General features: G+C 46.4%; 1 protein-coding gene across 1 annotated transcript in view; it reads right to left on the bottom strand.

Annotated features, from left to right (window-relative positions):
- Positions 1-15754, bottom strand: part of ADAM12 (ADAM metallopeptidase domain 12) — a gene marked incomplete at its 3' end in the record, with an annotated part of 388619 nt that overhangs the window by 56986 nt on the left and 315879 nt on the right. The window contains exons 12-14 of the mRNA XM_082855064.1: positions 7227-7404; positions 2387-2476; positions 667-862 (exon numbers count right to left, since the gene is read on the bottom strand). Of these exons, the coding sequence (XP_082711190.1) occupies positions 667-862; positions 2387-2476; positions 7227-7404 (464 nt within the window). The remainder of the gene's footprint in view (positions 1-666; positions 863-2386; positions 2477-7226; positions 7405-15754) is intronic.

The raw sequence follows: 15754 nt of genomic DNA, 5'->3' as shown, positions 1-15754 counted from the left end.
GCAACTAGAGAAAGCCCACGCGCAGCAACGAAGACCCAACGCAGCCAAAAATAAATAGATTAAAAAAAAAACAACTCGAAAAGAACCTCAAAGGTGTTCAGGGCCCTTAAACATGTCTCCGTGTTCTTCCTCTGGAGCCCGGGCCTCCCACTCCGGGCTACCCCTCTGCACATCCTTCCCCATCACAGACTCACACATCAGGTCTGCCCTGGGCCTTCCCAAGGCAGCCCCCCGGCCCTCCAGCAGCACTGACTTTCTCTCCAGCACCCTCTGCCCTTGGTTGGGGTCCTTGCTTGGGCTCTAAGAAGCACTAACACAGTCAGGGCAGTGGTGGGAAGTTCTGCCGTCTGTCTGCCCAACTCCCTGTTAAGCTGTCTGAGGGCAGGGGTCCTGGCTTGGTTTATCCCTGTCACCCCCACGGGCACACAGTAGGTGCTCACATATCTCTGTCTGGACTGGACTGAGCTCCTTGGGGCAGGCTCTGGGCAGCACCCACTTCTGCGTGCCCAGTCCCTGGCAGGGCCCCAGTCCCACCAGAGAGCCAATCGCTCCAGCTGAACAGAAGGAAGCTTTTTCGAAAGCGCGCTCCGGGAGGGATGCTCATGGAAACAGAGAGTGGGCGCCCTGGCCCTGGCCCTCTGCACCCAGGTGGTGGTGGCCACGTACCTGGTCCCCAGAGGGTGATGCACTGCTGCTCGTGGGTCTGGCAGATGCCGTTGTAGCAGTAGCCGTCCACTCCCTGACACGGGTGCCCGTCGTGCAGGTACACGTTGGCCGGGCAGTGAGGACTGGCTCCCGTGCAGAACTCCGGGAGGTCGCAGGAGTTGCTAGAGTCCCTGCACGCCGTTCCTGCAGGCTTCAGCTGAAAGGAGAGGGCCGTTTATAGCTCGTGACTGCGGGAAAGGGGGAAGCAGGGTCTCAGCAACACTCCGGACGTGGATAGGAACAGAACCATCCTCTTGTAGCTTCACACAGAGGGGCGAGGATTTCAAAGGAAGTTCCCTTTACCGCAGAGAGAGCTCATTAAATAAACAACCTTGCTCTGGGCTCTGAGGTTCACCTTCCATTATGGGGGGTAACTACGATCAGCCTCTTTTTAATTTCATGCAACATCAGGGTTTTCTGGTGAGCAGACAAGCTGGTGGCTGGCACCTGGCACCTCGGTGGCGGGGGGAGCGGGTGCTGCCTCATGGACCCATTGATTCTTAAGAACAAGATCTCTGGTCACCAACACCACCGCGTGTTTTAAGAAGACGTTTGCGCTTAAAGCGTTAGCCTTTGTGGGCAAGGTGACAAAAATAATTCCAAGGGCACACTTACAACAGCAATTTTACTTTGCCATCAAATCATAGAGCTGGAAACCTGTCTGTAGGACTTCACAGGGGCATGTAGAGAAGTAAAGCAAGGGAGCTGTACAGGATGTTAGGAACAACAATGCCAAACGATGCCTCATCTTTTTGCAGTTGAAGAACTTATGGCTCAGGGTGGCTTGTCTGAGGTTACGCAACCAGTGACCTGTCCCACCCCGAAGCACCCTCCAGGCACCTCCACCACCAGCTGCCTCTTTTAACCTTCGTTCCCCATAAGTTAATTACAAGTAGGAAGGGGATGAAGGATACTTTAAGCTGAATGTAAAAAGGTCGTAACGCACTTCGCAAACACCGTGCTCTACTTGGGTCGCTAAGAGGGAGTTTCCTGCAAGCAGAATGCCAAGATCAATTGCTTAATTAAAAGGAAATAAAACTCTTGGAACCTTTGAATCAAAAGCTCAGGCTTTGACTCTGGCAGATCTCAGCTCCGAATAATGAGACAAACAACGGAATCTTCAAAATGAATGCAGGCATGGTGGCAGAAAATGGCAAAAGTATAAAACTGCCACTCTTGGCTGGGCTGGGTCAGCCAGCACCTTCTGCTGGGGGCACGTCAAGATCAAGAGGTTGACACAAGATCCCTGGAACAATCTACGCAGCTCCTCACCCAGCAGGCAGATGCTCTTGGGATGGAGCAGAGGGACCCGGCAGGAGTCCCCACAGCAGTGGGGACTGGTTTTCGAAACCTTCCTCCAACAGCAGACCCGGAACATTTAACATGGAGCTGGAGTTCTTTGGTCTACTTACCAAAGAACTCATAAATAAATAAATTATAAATTATTATAATTTATATAATTATTATAATTTATCACAGATGACTTAGCATTAGAATATACATTTCACATGAAGATTGGAAGATAATAAAAATAGGAGATAGATGGTACCAACTTGCGTGATAAGGATTACAGTTTCCACAGCAGCGAGTGCTGGGAAGTCGCCCTGTCCAATCCCTTGCCCTGCGTCACTGTCGAACCAGCTGACTGCGCGGGTGACCTCGGGACCAGGACGACACTCACCTGGCAGTTTTCACAGCACAGTCCGTGTGCGCAGACAGCATCCGGCTTCAGGGTACAGGTGGTGGCGTTGCAGCAGAGATTCAGACACTCCTGGAGACGGGAACGGGTTTGACAGGGTCACGTGGCACAAATACTCACAGAAAGCAAAGGTCACACCTTAAGTGACTGAAAAGGGAGGAAAGAACCAGAGGGCCTGGCTCTGGAGATGAAAACTAGCCGGACTGAGGAGTGTCTTCCTCTGGAAGAAAGCAAAGCTTCTGGTAAGTGTTTCTGAACTGCCTGGGAGGGCGTGTCCCTGGGAAAAGTCAGTAGCACTCAAGCATCTTTCATGGTGGGGTGAGGGACCCGGACAGGAAGCCTGGCTGGCTCGGGAGCCATTCATGTCAGCAGCGGGTGAGGCTGTGTGTGTGTGTGTGTGTGTGTGTGTGTGTGTGTGTGTGTGTGTGTGTGTGTGTGTGTGTGTGTGTGTGTGTCTGTCTGATGACTGCTGGCCTTAATGCAGTGAATAATACCAGGCCCACTGGAGTCCTATGAACTTACTTATTTAAAACTCTACAGAGATGCATACACACTTTACCCTTCAGAGACTGATCCAGAGTTTAATCTAGAGCACATTGGCAGGAAATGAAGTCCAAGCAATTGTGTTTGAAACACAGTTCCCTGCAATCCAACCAGACGTCGTAGCTGGATCCTTGCTAGCACAGGTGGGCTGTCTCACCTGATGAGACCCTCCTCAGGTCAGAAATGCACCTCAGAACGAGCAAGAGGCTGGGAAGGAGATCCGTGGGCTGTGCCCATTGATCTGCAAAGGATTTAAACAGATCAAAGAGTAGCTGGATTGTCCTCTGTGAAATGAGCCCTAGAGAGGAAGTGAACTGCTCTGTTACACTGTGCTTCACAGCCACCTAATTTTTTCTAACAAAATGAAACAAGAGATTGATACCTTTTGCTCAGCTCGCAACAAAAGGCCTGTACATATCTATCCAGGATATTTATGACATCTTGTGCTTTAGAACATTCCAGTAACTTGGAGTTTACACATTTTAGAAGCAATTGATTATCATTAGAAAGAAGAGCTCAATAGAGTCTTCAGGATTGAATTTACCAATGTCCTTTTATTTTATTTAATATGATATGTGCTGAAGAATTTCTATGCTATGGCTAGAGTGAAGCCCGTCACATACTATTTTAATAGTATAATAGTTTACTCCCCAAAACCATCTTCCACGAATGAATTTATTAGTATCATAAACGCAATGAATAAAATGTTGATAATCCAGACGGTTTATGGCTCACCAGATATCTGAACTGTACCGTCTGTAAAACTCTATGAACGATGCTCCCTTCTACTGTTTGCTCCTATCATACATACATCCCAAATTATTAAATTTTAAATTTGCTCAAGGACTTTATAAACATCCGGAGTGTGTAATATATACAATAAGATAAAACTGCCAACCAGAAGTCATAGCTTTCAGGACGGGAACGGTTTCTAACTCATGGACTTACAATCCGAAAACACTTAGGAACTTGTTTTGTTCTTTTAAACGGAGGCCATCCGTGGCACTCCTGATCAGTGCCATCCCACGTACAGCAGTGTTGTCCTGTACATCATGGTCTAAATGGCTCTCCTAATAACACATTAGCCAAATTACAGACTTCCTTGCACTTCTAAGTTAAATCAGCCATCCTAAAACTGGGTCCTAAGATCCTTCAAGAACTAACTGCCACCCCCCCACCAAATCGCTAAATAACATACGCAGCAGTTCAAATGGAAACACAGCCAAGTCGAATGGTTTAGACTTCAAAGGGGATTGATAATGTGAGAGAGATAACTAAGTTTAAAAGATATTTGCAAGCTACTGGCGTCCTATTGACTTTAAACAAGGAGATAAGGCTGCTTTCCCAACCCTATTAGCTTGGAAGAACGAGCAAGTCGTCAGGAAGTCCTCATGGTGGATGTACATCCAGTGCCCTGCACAGGACGCTTCAGCATTCATTTGCCTTTTAACTACCCAGAATCCATTCCTTCCGCAGAACTCTATCTATCAGAAGAGACAAATTCTTCATCTGTTGATGCATTTATTAGTTTAGTGCTCAACAGAGAAATTCAGCAGAGCCAACGAACCCTAAGTCTCCAAAGAAGAAAGAGTAATGAACGAAGCCATTAGAGAATTCTCAGCAAATGCCCCTCATTGTCATTCTTGGGTTGTAGGTAGTAGACGGATTCTTAATCACAATGAACTGGGGTTAAGACAATAATGCACCTTCTTGAAAACAGTGGCCATTATCTCTGGGAGCAAGGGAACAGAACCTGGTTCCAGTCATGAGCGGGGCCAGTTGTTCTGACCCCGTTTACTCACTGATGTGGTGACGCCGGAGGGCTTTATGGTCCAGGGGATACGTAGGCCAATACGAAACAAAGGCATGATGGGTATTTCCAGGGCCTGAGCACTGAGTGGGGGGTAAAGAACCCAGGTTCACAGGTCTAAAAGTTTTGGTCAGCTTGCAAACTGGGAAATGGGCTTTCATACCCTCAGACACAGCCTGAGCTTAAACTTTAAAAAGAAGTTTAAAAGAAAAATGAAAGAAAACTATGAACTGAGGCAAAAGGCCTGCCTGCGACTTTGATTTCTTGGAAGAAAGAACTTCGGATGATGGGAACGAGAGTTCTCTTCAGAGAGCAAGAACTTCTATTAAATAAGGACCCTAAGCACAGAAATATACAGTTGGGAATTACATGCAGGGAGAACACGGCTCTTACGTAAGCAAAGAGTTTGAGTTCTTCAAAGCTGTCCTGCAATGAGCTGCCTGGAGAGACAGTAAACACCCTGGGACAGCTGAGTGACTTCCTGATGGAGGTAAAAGAGAGAAGACCACGACATCAGGCTGGAGAATTTCAGGCACTCGAGCGTTTGCTGACATGATGGTGGCGGTGGTGATGCTAGTGGTGGGGTTGGTGGTGATGGCGGTGACAGCAGTGGTGATGGTGGGGTGGTGGTGGACATGTTAACAGTAGTGACGGGGAGGGTGGCAGGGATGCTGGTGGCAGTGCTGGCATATGGGATAAATGATTGCTAATAGAGTCATTCCAAACCTGAGAGTTCATGGCTCCAGGAAGAGCTGTCAAATTTATTTAGATTAACAAACAATTACAAGGAGTTCAGATAAAAGATAACCATTTCAAAGTCAACATGACCTCTCCTGAGAAACAGGAGTAATTTAAACTAATTGTTTTTTTCTTTAAGCAATTAGAAAAAGTCTCCAAGCAATTTCCGCTTTGCATAACCCATCCCATGACGGTTTTAAGTTTTCCTCTGCTAATCTGAAAAAGAGTTTCTGTTAGGACTTAGGACTTTGTTCCTGCACAGTAACCATTCTCTACTCACTGTGAGCAAAACTGAACGCCGCTGTGGACAGCGCTGTGACCTTGGATGAATCCTGATTTTGGCAATGGCACAAAAACATTTGATCAAACCACCTTTGCAACCCCCATCCCCTAGGACTTATGTTCACTCCCAATATTCTTACAGAAATGGTCAGATGGAGACCAGGATCATTCCTGCTGATGTGGGAAAGCTCAGAGACTTGGACATGATGACGGTTCTATAACCAGTTGTTTGTTTGATGAGCACAGGAATTTGAGGGATGTCCCAGAGTCTCGGCACAAGTTCCCTTCCATCCCCGAATCCCCCTTTCAGAGCACCCCTCCAAGGCATGCTCTTCCTAAGGCCTCATCAAGCCGGTTTGTGAATTTAGCTAAGCCCACCTTGACTTGACTACCGCTGCAGCTTGCACAAGCTCTCAGGGAGGGACTCCCACATGGAGACAGCCTGCTATACAAATGACTGGCTTTGGCTTATTCTAAATCAACCTCCTTCAAGTTTTGAGGGGGTACTTCTTTCACCAGGTGGTCTCACTGCGTCCTGTCTTTCTCGTTCCTTCCCAAGATTATTCAGAGATTTAAAAATGGCTGTTAGAATTTTGATGTTGATTAACTTTATCTTGGGCCCTACAGAAATGAGAAAATGTCCTGACACTGGCTGGAAAACAGGGTTAAATACGCCTTTTGCTGGATAAAAATGTTCCCCGCTTTCACTTATTTCTTCTGAAAGCTAAGAAGCAGACAGGCCGGAGCCTGGGCGCCTCAGGTCGTCCATACAGAGGAAGCTGCGGCAGCAGGAGCAGAATTTCAACTTGGGAAGAAGCTCTTGGTTAAAAATGAACGCTGCTTATTCAAATTCCCCTCGGGTGCACACCTTACAGAGAGAAAGACTTGGTACTTATTTTTTTTTTTATTTTTTTGCGGTACGCGGGCCTCTCACTGTTGGGGCCCCTCCCGCTGCGGAGCACAGGCTCCGGACGCGCAGGCTCAGCGGCCACGGCTCACGGGCCCAGCCGCTCCGCGGCATGTAGGGATCTTCCCGGACCGGGGCACGAACCCGCGTCCCCTGCCTCGGCAGGCGGACTCCCAACCGCTGCGCCACCGGGGAAGCCCCCAGACGTGGTACTTATTAGCCATTTGAAGCCAGCGTTCCAAGGCTTTCTTCTCTGTCAAAGCTAAACGCTTTTTCGTTGCTGTCCTCATCCTGCCTACGCTACCGCGTCCTTCAACAGAGAAGATTCTTTATCTTTTTAAACCAGTGATACAACTTATTCTATGCAATACTTAAAATTCAAGAAGGCCACCCTGGCTTATGAAGTTTGTTCAAGGTGGTCATGTAGGAGTTTTCCATCCTGCATTTCTAGCACTTTCATTCTACCGCACAATTCCCTCAAGTTCTTGCTTCTTGGCCCAGCCGCGAACGCGAGACCAACATTCTGGAAACGTCTGTCTCACCTCCGGTTCGCCACAGTCACACTCCTCTCCTTCTTCGACATATCCATTCCCGCACTTCTGGCCCCCAAAGGACTGCGTCACTTCCGGCAGGTTAAAGAGGCACATACCCATGCCCTTCTCCAGGCTGGCCTCCAGGTCCTTCCTGCTGCAGCTGCTGAATACCATGGGGAACGGGTACCTGCAGGGAAGAGCCAGGACGTCAGTCGTCAGGGCACTGAAAGGCCTCACGCATCCTTCTCGTGCAGCTGTGCGTGGTACCCACGGGCACCATCTGCCTGGGTGGCCGCTGTTAGTCTCAGTGAACAAAGGCTTGAGCGGTGTAAAATGAGGCACCTTCGACTACGCCCTGAGGTCCAATCCTGCAGAGTTCCAACACCACTGATGAGGAAGCGCTTTATCCAAAAAGAAATGAGCTTTGGAGGGTTTTCAAATCAACAACTTTAGATTGTGTCTCGTTACAGACATCATTGATAGTTCTGTGTGAAATGATATAATGGAAAGTGAATGCTCAGGACCTGTAGCTTGTAATATGAACACTATGTTCATATTGGAAAGTACAGAGATGAGAAAAGTACATTTAAGTCTTTAAGCCATTTTGAGTTTATTTTTGTGTATGGTGTGAGGGAGTGCTCTAACTTCATTGATCAGAAAGGCCACCATCAAAAAGTCTACAAATAATAAATGCTGGAGAGGGTGTGGAGAAAAGGGAAGCCTCCCACACTGTTGGTGGGAATGTAAGCTGGTACAGCCACTATGGAAAACAGTATGGAGATTCCTCAAAAAACTAAAAATAGAGCTCCCATATGATCCTGCAATCCCATTCCTGGGCATATATCCAGAAAAGATGAAAACCAATTCAAAAAGATACGTGCACCCCAACTTTCATAGTAGCACTATTTACAATAGCCAAGACATGGAAGCAACCTAAGTGTCCATCTACAGATGAGTGGATAAAGAAGATGTGGTACATATATATTGACATATACAATGGAATAGTACTCGGCCATAAAAAGAATAATGCCATTTGCAGCAACATGGATGGACCTAGAGATTATCATACTAAGTTAATAAGTCAGACAGAAAGACAAATATCATCTGATATCATTTATACCTGGAATCTAAAAAATGATACAAATGAACTTATTTACAAAACAGAAACAGACTCAGACACAGAAAACAAATTTATGGTTACCAAAGGGGAAAGGCAGGGGGAGATAAAGTAGGAGTTTGGGATTAGCAGATACAAATTACCATATATAAAATAGATAAACAACAAGGACCTACTGTAGAGCACAGGGAACTATATTCGATATCTTGTAATAACCTGTAAGTGAAAAGAATCTGAAAAAGTATATGTAACTGAATCACTGTGGTGTACACTAGAAACTAACATAACTTTGTAAATCAACTATACTTCAGTTAAAAAGAAAATAGTAAAGGCAATCATTATCCCAAGGGAGGGGGAAGGTACAAATGACTGAGCTTATCAACTCCACGGCTTCACAGACACAATCCCCATAGTGGGTCAGGGCCGGCTGATACCGGTTTGGGCCTAGAAAGGGCAAACCACTGTCTCCCCAGGCACAGCTCTAAGAGAAGGGAGGTGGTCAGAAGTGCAGGTCCTGCCCTTGCCTCAAAAACCAGGGCTCCATAGGGATGTGGCCAAGTTGGCCAACTTCCCCGCAGAGCTCGTGCTCCCCCTTCCATGGTCCAGAGGGGCTGTACCACCCACCTTGCTCCTGGGTGGGCTGTGTGATAATTCGTGGTGATGGAATTAGCAGAGGGGAAATGACATGCGTCACTTCTGGCTGAAGGTAGTTAAGTAGCTGTTCCTTCCTTCCCCTGCTGCCAGCTGTGCTCAGACCAGTCCAACGTCCTAGGAGGGGGACGAGCCAGACACAGCACCTGGTCCTGACTCACTGACAGCACAGAGCTCCATGGCGTCACATGCAAGGGAAACACGTCTCTATGATGGTAAAGCCCCTGGAAATTAGGGGTTTGTTTCCCACGGCAGCTAGGGGTCCCTAACGTATATAAAGCGTCTGACTCTCTTTTACGAATGCGCTTTCCCAGGTCTTAGGCAGTGATTACCTTAAGGGCTAAGCACACCAGAAAGCCAGGTTTTATTCCTTGGTGAGGAAGCAGGACTTGGTGACCAGCAAGCCCAAGCACCCTCTCCCATGAAGACAGGATGACATTATAACTGGATCCCAATCAATTGGCCAAACCAGTACGTGCTGCTTGATTTCCCTGAAGACCGCAGACTAGCCACCATTCAATGATGGAGTCTGGCAATACTTCAAGATCATGATGAGTTCCAGGGCCAAACTGGTAAAGCTGCCGCTATCTCCCCACGTGTTTTCTATCAATCTCAGGTTATTAACTCTGAAGTAGAATGCTAATCTCCAAGTAAATTAGTACATGCAAGTCTTGCTCTTGGATACAAAGACAATAAACCAGGACTTAGCTGTAGCACTGTAACAAAGTTCCTTTCGAAATCTCTGTAACTTTCCTGGGCAGACAGAGGGATTGTTCCTGATATCAAAAGCGATACTGAATAGCTTCAGATGATGAGCCACAGGAAAAAGTGTAATTTTGCCCATTTGAAGAGCTTTGTGTTGAAAAGATGACAGTACATCACACAGGGAATTGAGAGCAGTACTTCTCTTTGCAGTGGAAGAAATGGAATCTTCTCCAGTGTAAGCATTTCCCAGGACGGCTCTATCTCAAGGCCTGACCCAGGAGACTAAACCTCATTCTCACTCAATGATACCCAACCAGGTGCTGTGATGAGCTCTGACCAGCTCATTCTGGGAGCGCACTGATTTCTAGAAAATGTTAAATTAGGAAAGACACGAGGATAAATTGTAAGCCTCGGGAATGGTTTATAAGCAAGACTAACAGCAGTTTATAGCAAGATTAACAGAAGCTCGGTGAAAGAGGGGTATCAATCACCCTGCTTCCCAAGTGAGAAGATGCCCACCAGCGTCCGGGGATTAGAGGGCTGAAACCAGCTCCAGGAACAGCTCCGACGAGCCCTCCCATCTCACTGTCTTTCAAAACAACAAATACATTTTGGGTTTTGGGGGGGATTGACATTTAAAAAAAAAGGGATAGATGGGCTTCCCTGGTGGTGCAGTGGTTGACAGTCCGCCTGCCGATTCAGGGGACATGGGTTCGTGCCCCGGTCCGGGAAGATCCCACATGCCGCGGAGCGGCTGGGCCCGTGAGCCATGGCTGCTGAGCCTGCGCGTCCGGAGCCTGTGCTCCGCAACGGGAGAGGCCACAACAGTGAGAGGCCCGTGTACCGCAAAAAAAAAAAAAAAAAAAAAAGGATAGAAACAAGATGAATGAGATCAGTTTAAGTCCAGGATTTAAAATTCAGATTATTTGGAAGAGGAGAACAGATCAACTGTTAGCAAAAAACCGACTCTTTTCGTGTCTGTGCTGGATGTGGTCAGACAGAAGTCGAGTTATCTGCGTAATAATACATTTCTAGTTCTCTTAGTTTTTTCCTATTCTGTTGAAGGACAAACCCCAGGTGCTTTTAAAGTTCTCTCTCATTTAGAATCATCCACCCAATTCACAGCTTTCCAGCCTTGATCTGAGGAACAGCGTCCAGGCGCGAATTCCTCGAGGTGCCTCTGCTGCAACAACAAAGCAGCAATGCTCTCCTCAGATGCCAAACGAGGTGTGGATGAGTTCACCGACACTGAAACTGATCCTCGCTCACCGTCACTCACAACACAGGGCCGGGTCTCGCAACGTGTAACCCGATTTCACCAGCAGGACGCCTGCCTTCAAAGTCAGTATAATTAAAACCTCCAGCAGCTGCCGGCCATGGCTCACAGCTCCTGTGCCCAGAGCACATGTGAATAGGTCCTCTTTCCCTGCAATCTGGGCCTTTCTGACTCGCTCAAAGGGACCCCAGGGAGGCCCCTTGGGAAGGCCGGAGACCCTTCCTCACACCTTCCTGCCCTCTCTGTGGGCTGGACCGGTCAACATTCCCACCTCTACGTGAGGATGGAGAAACACCTCTGCCATCCTCCACGACCTCTCTTGATGACAAAGGGCAATGTGTCCGAGGAGCATTTTGTACCTGCAGAGATTCTTTACTGCATTCATCCTTTCATGATTTCTCATCATGGAGAACAGGTGACTATTTCCCTCTGAGAGAATATTCCTGAGCCCTATTTGGGCATTTAGAGAAAGTCAGGCTTTAGAGGAAGAAAAGCAGAGTAACCTGTCACTCATCATTCAATTATCCTGCAAATATTTATTCAATACGTACTATGTTCCAGGCATTGTTCTGGGCTTTGGGGAGATGGAATGAATGAAACATACACAAATCCATCTAGTGGGGCAGACGAATAATACAGAAGATAAGGGAATCAGTTACCTATTAGCAAGGAATGGGCATTAAAGAGAAAAGTAAGACAGGTCAGGGGGAGAGGATGTGCAAGGTGCTGACCTTTTAGGGAGGGCGATCAGGGAAGACTTCCCGGAGGGGAAGGCATCTGGGGCTCTCACCAGAAGAATGTGAGGGAACGAGGTGGAAGAACATCCGGAGGAAGAACGTTCCAGGCAGAGGGAGGAGCCTGTGCAAAGGCGCGTGGGCAGGCGTGACTGGCCTCGAGGACTTTGTTCAGCAGAAAGCAGCAGGCTCTTCTGTCAGTAACACACACCCAGAGGGGCGACCCCCTCCCCAGAGAAGACCCCTAAGCCCTTGGAGGTCAGGCTGACGGCAAAAGACCACCATGGAGCATCATTAAATGGGGGAGGGGAGCTTTGCCCTGCATGGACCAAGCACTGATAATGGCTAAAGGTACTTTTCATAAGAATTTCAAATTCTTATTCCCCCACACTTTTTTTTTTTTTTTTTTTTTGCGGTATGCGGGCCTCTCACTGCTGTGGCCTCTCCCGTTGCGGAGCAACAGGCTCCGGACGCGCAGCCTCAGCGGCCATGGCTCACGGGCCCAGCCGCTCCGCGGCATGTGGGATCTTCCTGGACCGGTGCACGAACCCGCGTCCCCTGCATTGGCAGGCGGACTCTCAACCACTGCGCCACCAGGGAAGCCCAAGCAAACTAATTTTGATGGACAAGCAAGGGTCTGCCCATCATCTCCCTTCTGCCGGGATCATCTTGGTTGATCGGTGTGTAGGAAGGAAGGAAGGAGAGAGTAACTAAAATCTATATCTAAACCGATGGCCCTCCCTCAGTAAGCAGAATTCAGTGATCTAAAATGATTTCATGCAAATCAAAACTACACTGAGATGCCACCTCATGCTGGTCAGAATGGCCATCATTAAAAAGTCTACAGATAACAAATACTGGAGAGGGTGTGGAGAAAAGGAAGTCCTCCTACACTGTTGGTGGGAATGTAAGCTGGTGTAGTCACTATGGAGAACAGTATGGAGGCTTCTCAGAAAACTAAAAACAGAGTTGCCATAGGCTCAAACAATCCCACCCCTGGGCATATATCCAGACAAAACTGTAATTCAAAAAGATAATATGCAGCCCTATGTTCACAGCAGCACTATTCACAACAGCCAGGACCTGGAAACAACCTAAATGTCCATCCACAGATGAATGGATAAAGATGTGGTACGTATACACAATGGAATATTACTCAGCCATAATAAAGAATGAAATGTTGCCATTTGCAGGAACATGAATGGACCTAGAGATTACCATACTAAGTGAAGTAAGTCAGAAAGACAAATACCATATGATATCACTTATACGTGTAGTCTAAAATATGACACAAATGAACTGATCTATGAAACAGAAAGACTCACAGAGAACAGACTTGTAGTTGCCAAGGGGAAGGGGGGTGGGGGAGGGATGGAGTGGGAGTTCGGGGTTAGCAGATGCAAACTATTATATAGAGAATGGACAAACAACAAGGTCCTTCTGTATTAGCACAGGGAACTATATTCAATATCCTGAGATAAACCAGAATGGGAAAGAATATAAAAAAGAATGTATGAATATGTTTAACTGAATCACTTTGCTGTACAGCAGAAATTATCATTGTAAATCAACTATGTTTCAATGAAAAATAAATAAAATGATTTCAAATCTCAAGAGATAAGGGAATTTTACGATACCAAATATCAGTCCTGTAATTACAATAGAATCCTAATTTACACATATTTAAACACCTTTTACAGTACGTCTAAGTGGTCACTGGTTGCACAGTGCCTAGTGCACAAGAGATGTCACTAATTGTTGGCTTAAGGACTCAATGAGCAGTTCATTGGTTTGCATGAAAAATGGGCCAGTGGACCTTGAACAAGACATGGAATCCACTCCCCAGCACGGTGTCAGGATCCACAGACAGGATCTATCAGCACAACGCTTATTCAGACTATTTCTCCAATTTGCCCACACAGGAGAACGCCTCCAGGGACATGCTTGCTCATCACCCTGCTTCCCGGATACCAACTCTGCTTCTGAACTTTTTTTTTTGTTTTTTTTTTTTGCGGTACGCGGGCCTCTCACTGTTTTGGCCTCTCCCGTTGCGGAGCACAGGCTCCAGACGCGCAGGCTCAGCGGCCATGGCTCACGGGCCCAGCCGCTCTGCGGCATGGGGGATCTTCCCGGACCGGGGCACGAACCCGCGTCCCCTGCATCGGCAGGCGGACTCCCAACCACTGTGCCACCAGGGAAGCCCGCTTCTGAACTTTTGATGATAGCAGAATGAAACTTTTGGGATAGTATGTTCACTCCTCCTTCATTCATCTACTCACTCACTGGAGAAGCAATTATTATATTTAAAGCTCTGAGGAGGATCCTATGATGATTAAAATATGGCCCCAACCCTTCCCACTCTCCCCTTGCTTGACCTTTGCCAAGGGAACTATTGGACACACCTACTCCCCACACTGCCTCTCCAACCCTATAAATAAAATATTAGAAATACAATACATTCACATACATAAATGCATCATGCATATTTATTCACATACAGAAATTATATAAAATATATAAACATATATAATTATACTGAACTGATGATATACACTATACATACTTTTTTGGAATAACTATTTGAGAGCCTGCTTTAAGCTAGATATGATGGGTACTTTTTCATAGTAATATTTTCTTCTTTATACTTTCTTCTTTAAATTTACATTTTCAAACAACACAGTGAGATAGGTATTGTTATTCCCATTTTGCAAATGAGGTGAAGGCACTTGTTTAAGAGTTCTCAGGGGATGGCAGAGACTAGATCTGATCCCAAGTTCAGTTATTTACAAAACTTACCTTCTTCACTACAGATATCATTTCAGCCCTGGATCACCTGCAGTAAAACTCTTGAAACATTGACAGGGATCAATACAGCCTTGATGTGCTTATTTACATATGAAGGAGGCATCCTTCCATCACTCAAACCACCTGCCTGGATCAGGGCCCCTCAAAGTGTGGTCCCAGCTTCACCTGGCAACCTACCAGAAATGCAAAGGACCTGCCGCCTGAGAAGAAATCGGGGGTGGGGTCCAGCAACTGCTTTAACAAGCTCTCCAGGTGATTTCATTTTAAATTGAGGTAAAATTCACATAACATAAATTCACCACTGAAAAATATATAATCCCTCGGCTTTTAGTACATTCACAGTGTTATGCAACCATCACCACTAATTCCAGAACCTTTTCCTGAGCCCCCGAAACAAACCTCACCCCGTGAAGCAGTCACTCCTCATCCCCTCTCCCCCAGAGTCCCTGTCAACCACTAATCTGTTTTCTGTCTCTCTGGATCTGCCGAGTCCAGACATTTCATATAAATGGAATCATCCAATATGTGACCTTTTATGTCTGGCTTCTGTCACTCAGCATGAAGGTTCATCCACGTTGTGGCACTATCAGTACCTCATTTATTTCAATGACTAATATTCCCTTGTAAGTAAGACTACACCACAATTTGTTTATCTATTCATTAGTTGATGGTCCAGGTGATTTATCAAATTATCAAAATTAACGCCTGGGAACAACTGACCTCAGTTTAAAATTCAAATGTTGTGAAGATCATATATGGACAAATCCACACCTATTTGTGTGAACAATAAGAAATGCAAACTAGGTGCATTACAGGTCAGCTTTCTTGCACTTAAACTAGAAATAGTTCTCTTTTCCCCTGCGGTTCCATTTTCTAAGAAAAGCTCGAGGTACAGCGTTTTGAAACCTCATCTGATTGTAGGCATGTGCTAGAAATTCCAAGAGAATCTGTCTCACAAAGCCAAATTCAAATCACAAATGAATTTTTCAAATATCTGTAAGTGTTAGAGTAGGTTAACTGATTAATCATCACACTCTGTATTAATTAAGGTACAGCAAAGGTTCTGACTGTGAACAGCAAGGCGTTTCTGTTCTGAAGTTCCTTCCACTTGTTTCAAACTCCAAAGCGCGATACCTCTTCCTGCCTTTGGCTCATTTTGTTCCTTTCTTATTTCACAGCTTTATTCCCTGGACTGTTAACGAAAAGAACATTGAATTGGGCCATATAGTTGCTCATGGCATTGCAGATC

Source organism: Leucopleurus acutus (assembly GCF_964270905.1).
Source record: "Leucopleurus acutus genome assembly, chromosome: 14".
Taxonomy (NCBI): Eukaryota; Metazoa; Chordata; class Mammalia; order Artiodactyla; family Delphinidae; genus Leucopleurus; species Leucopleurus acutus.
This window is presented reverse-complemented; position numbering and strand designations above follow the sequence as displayed.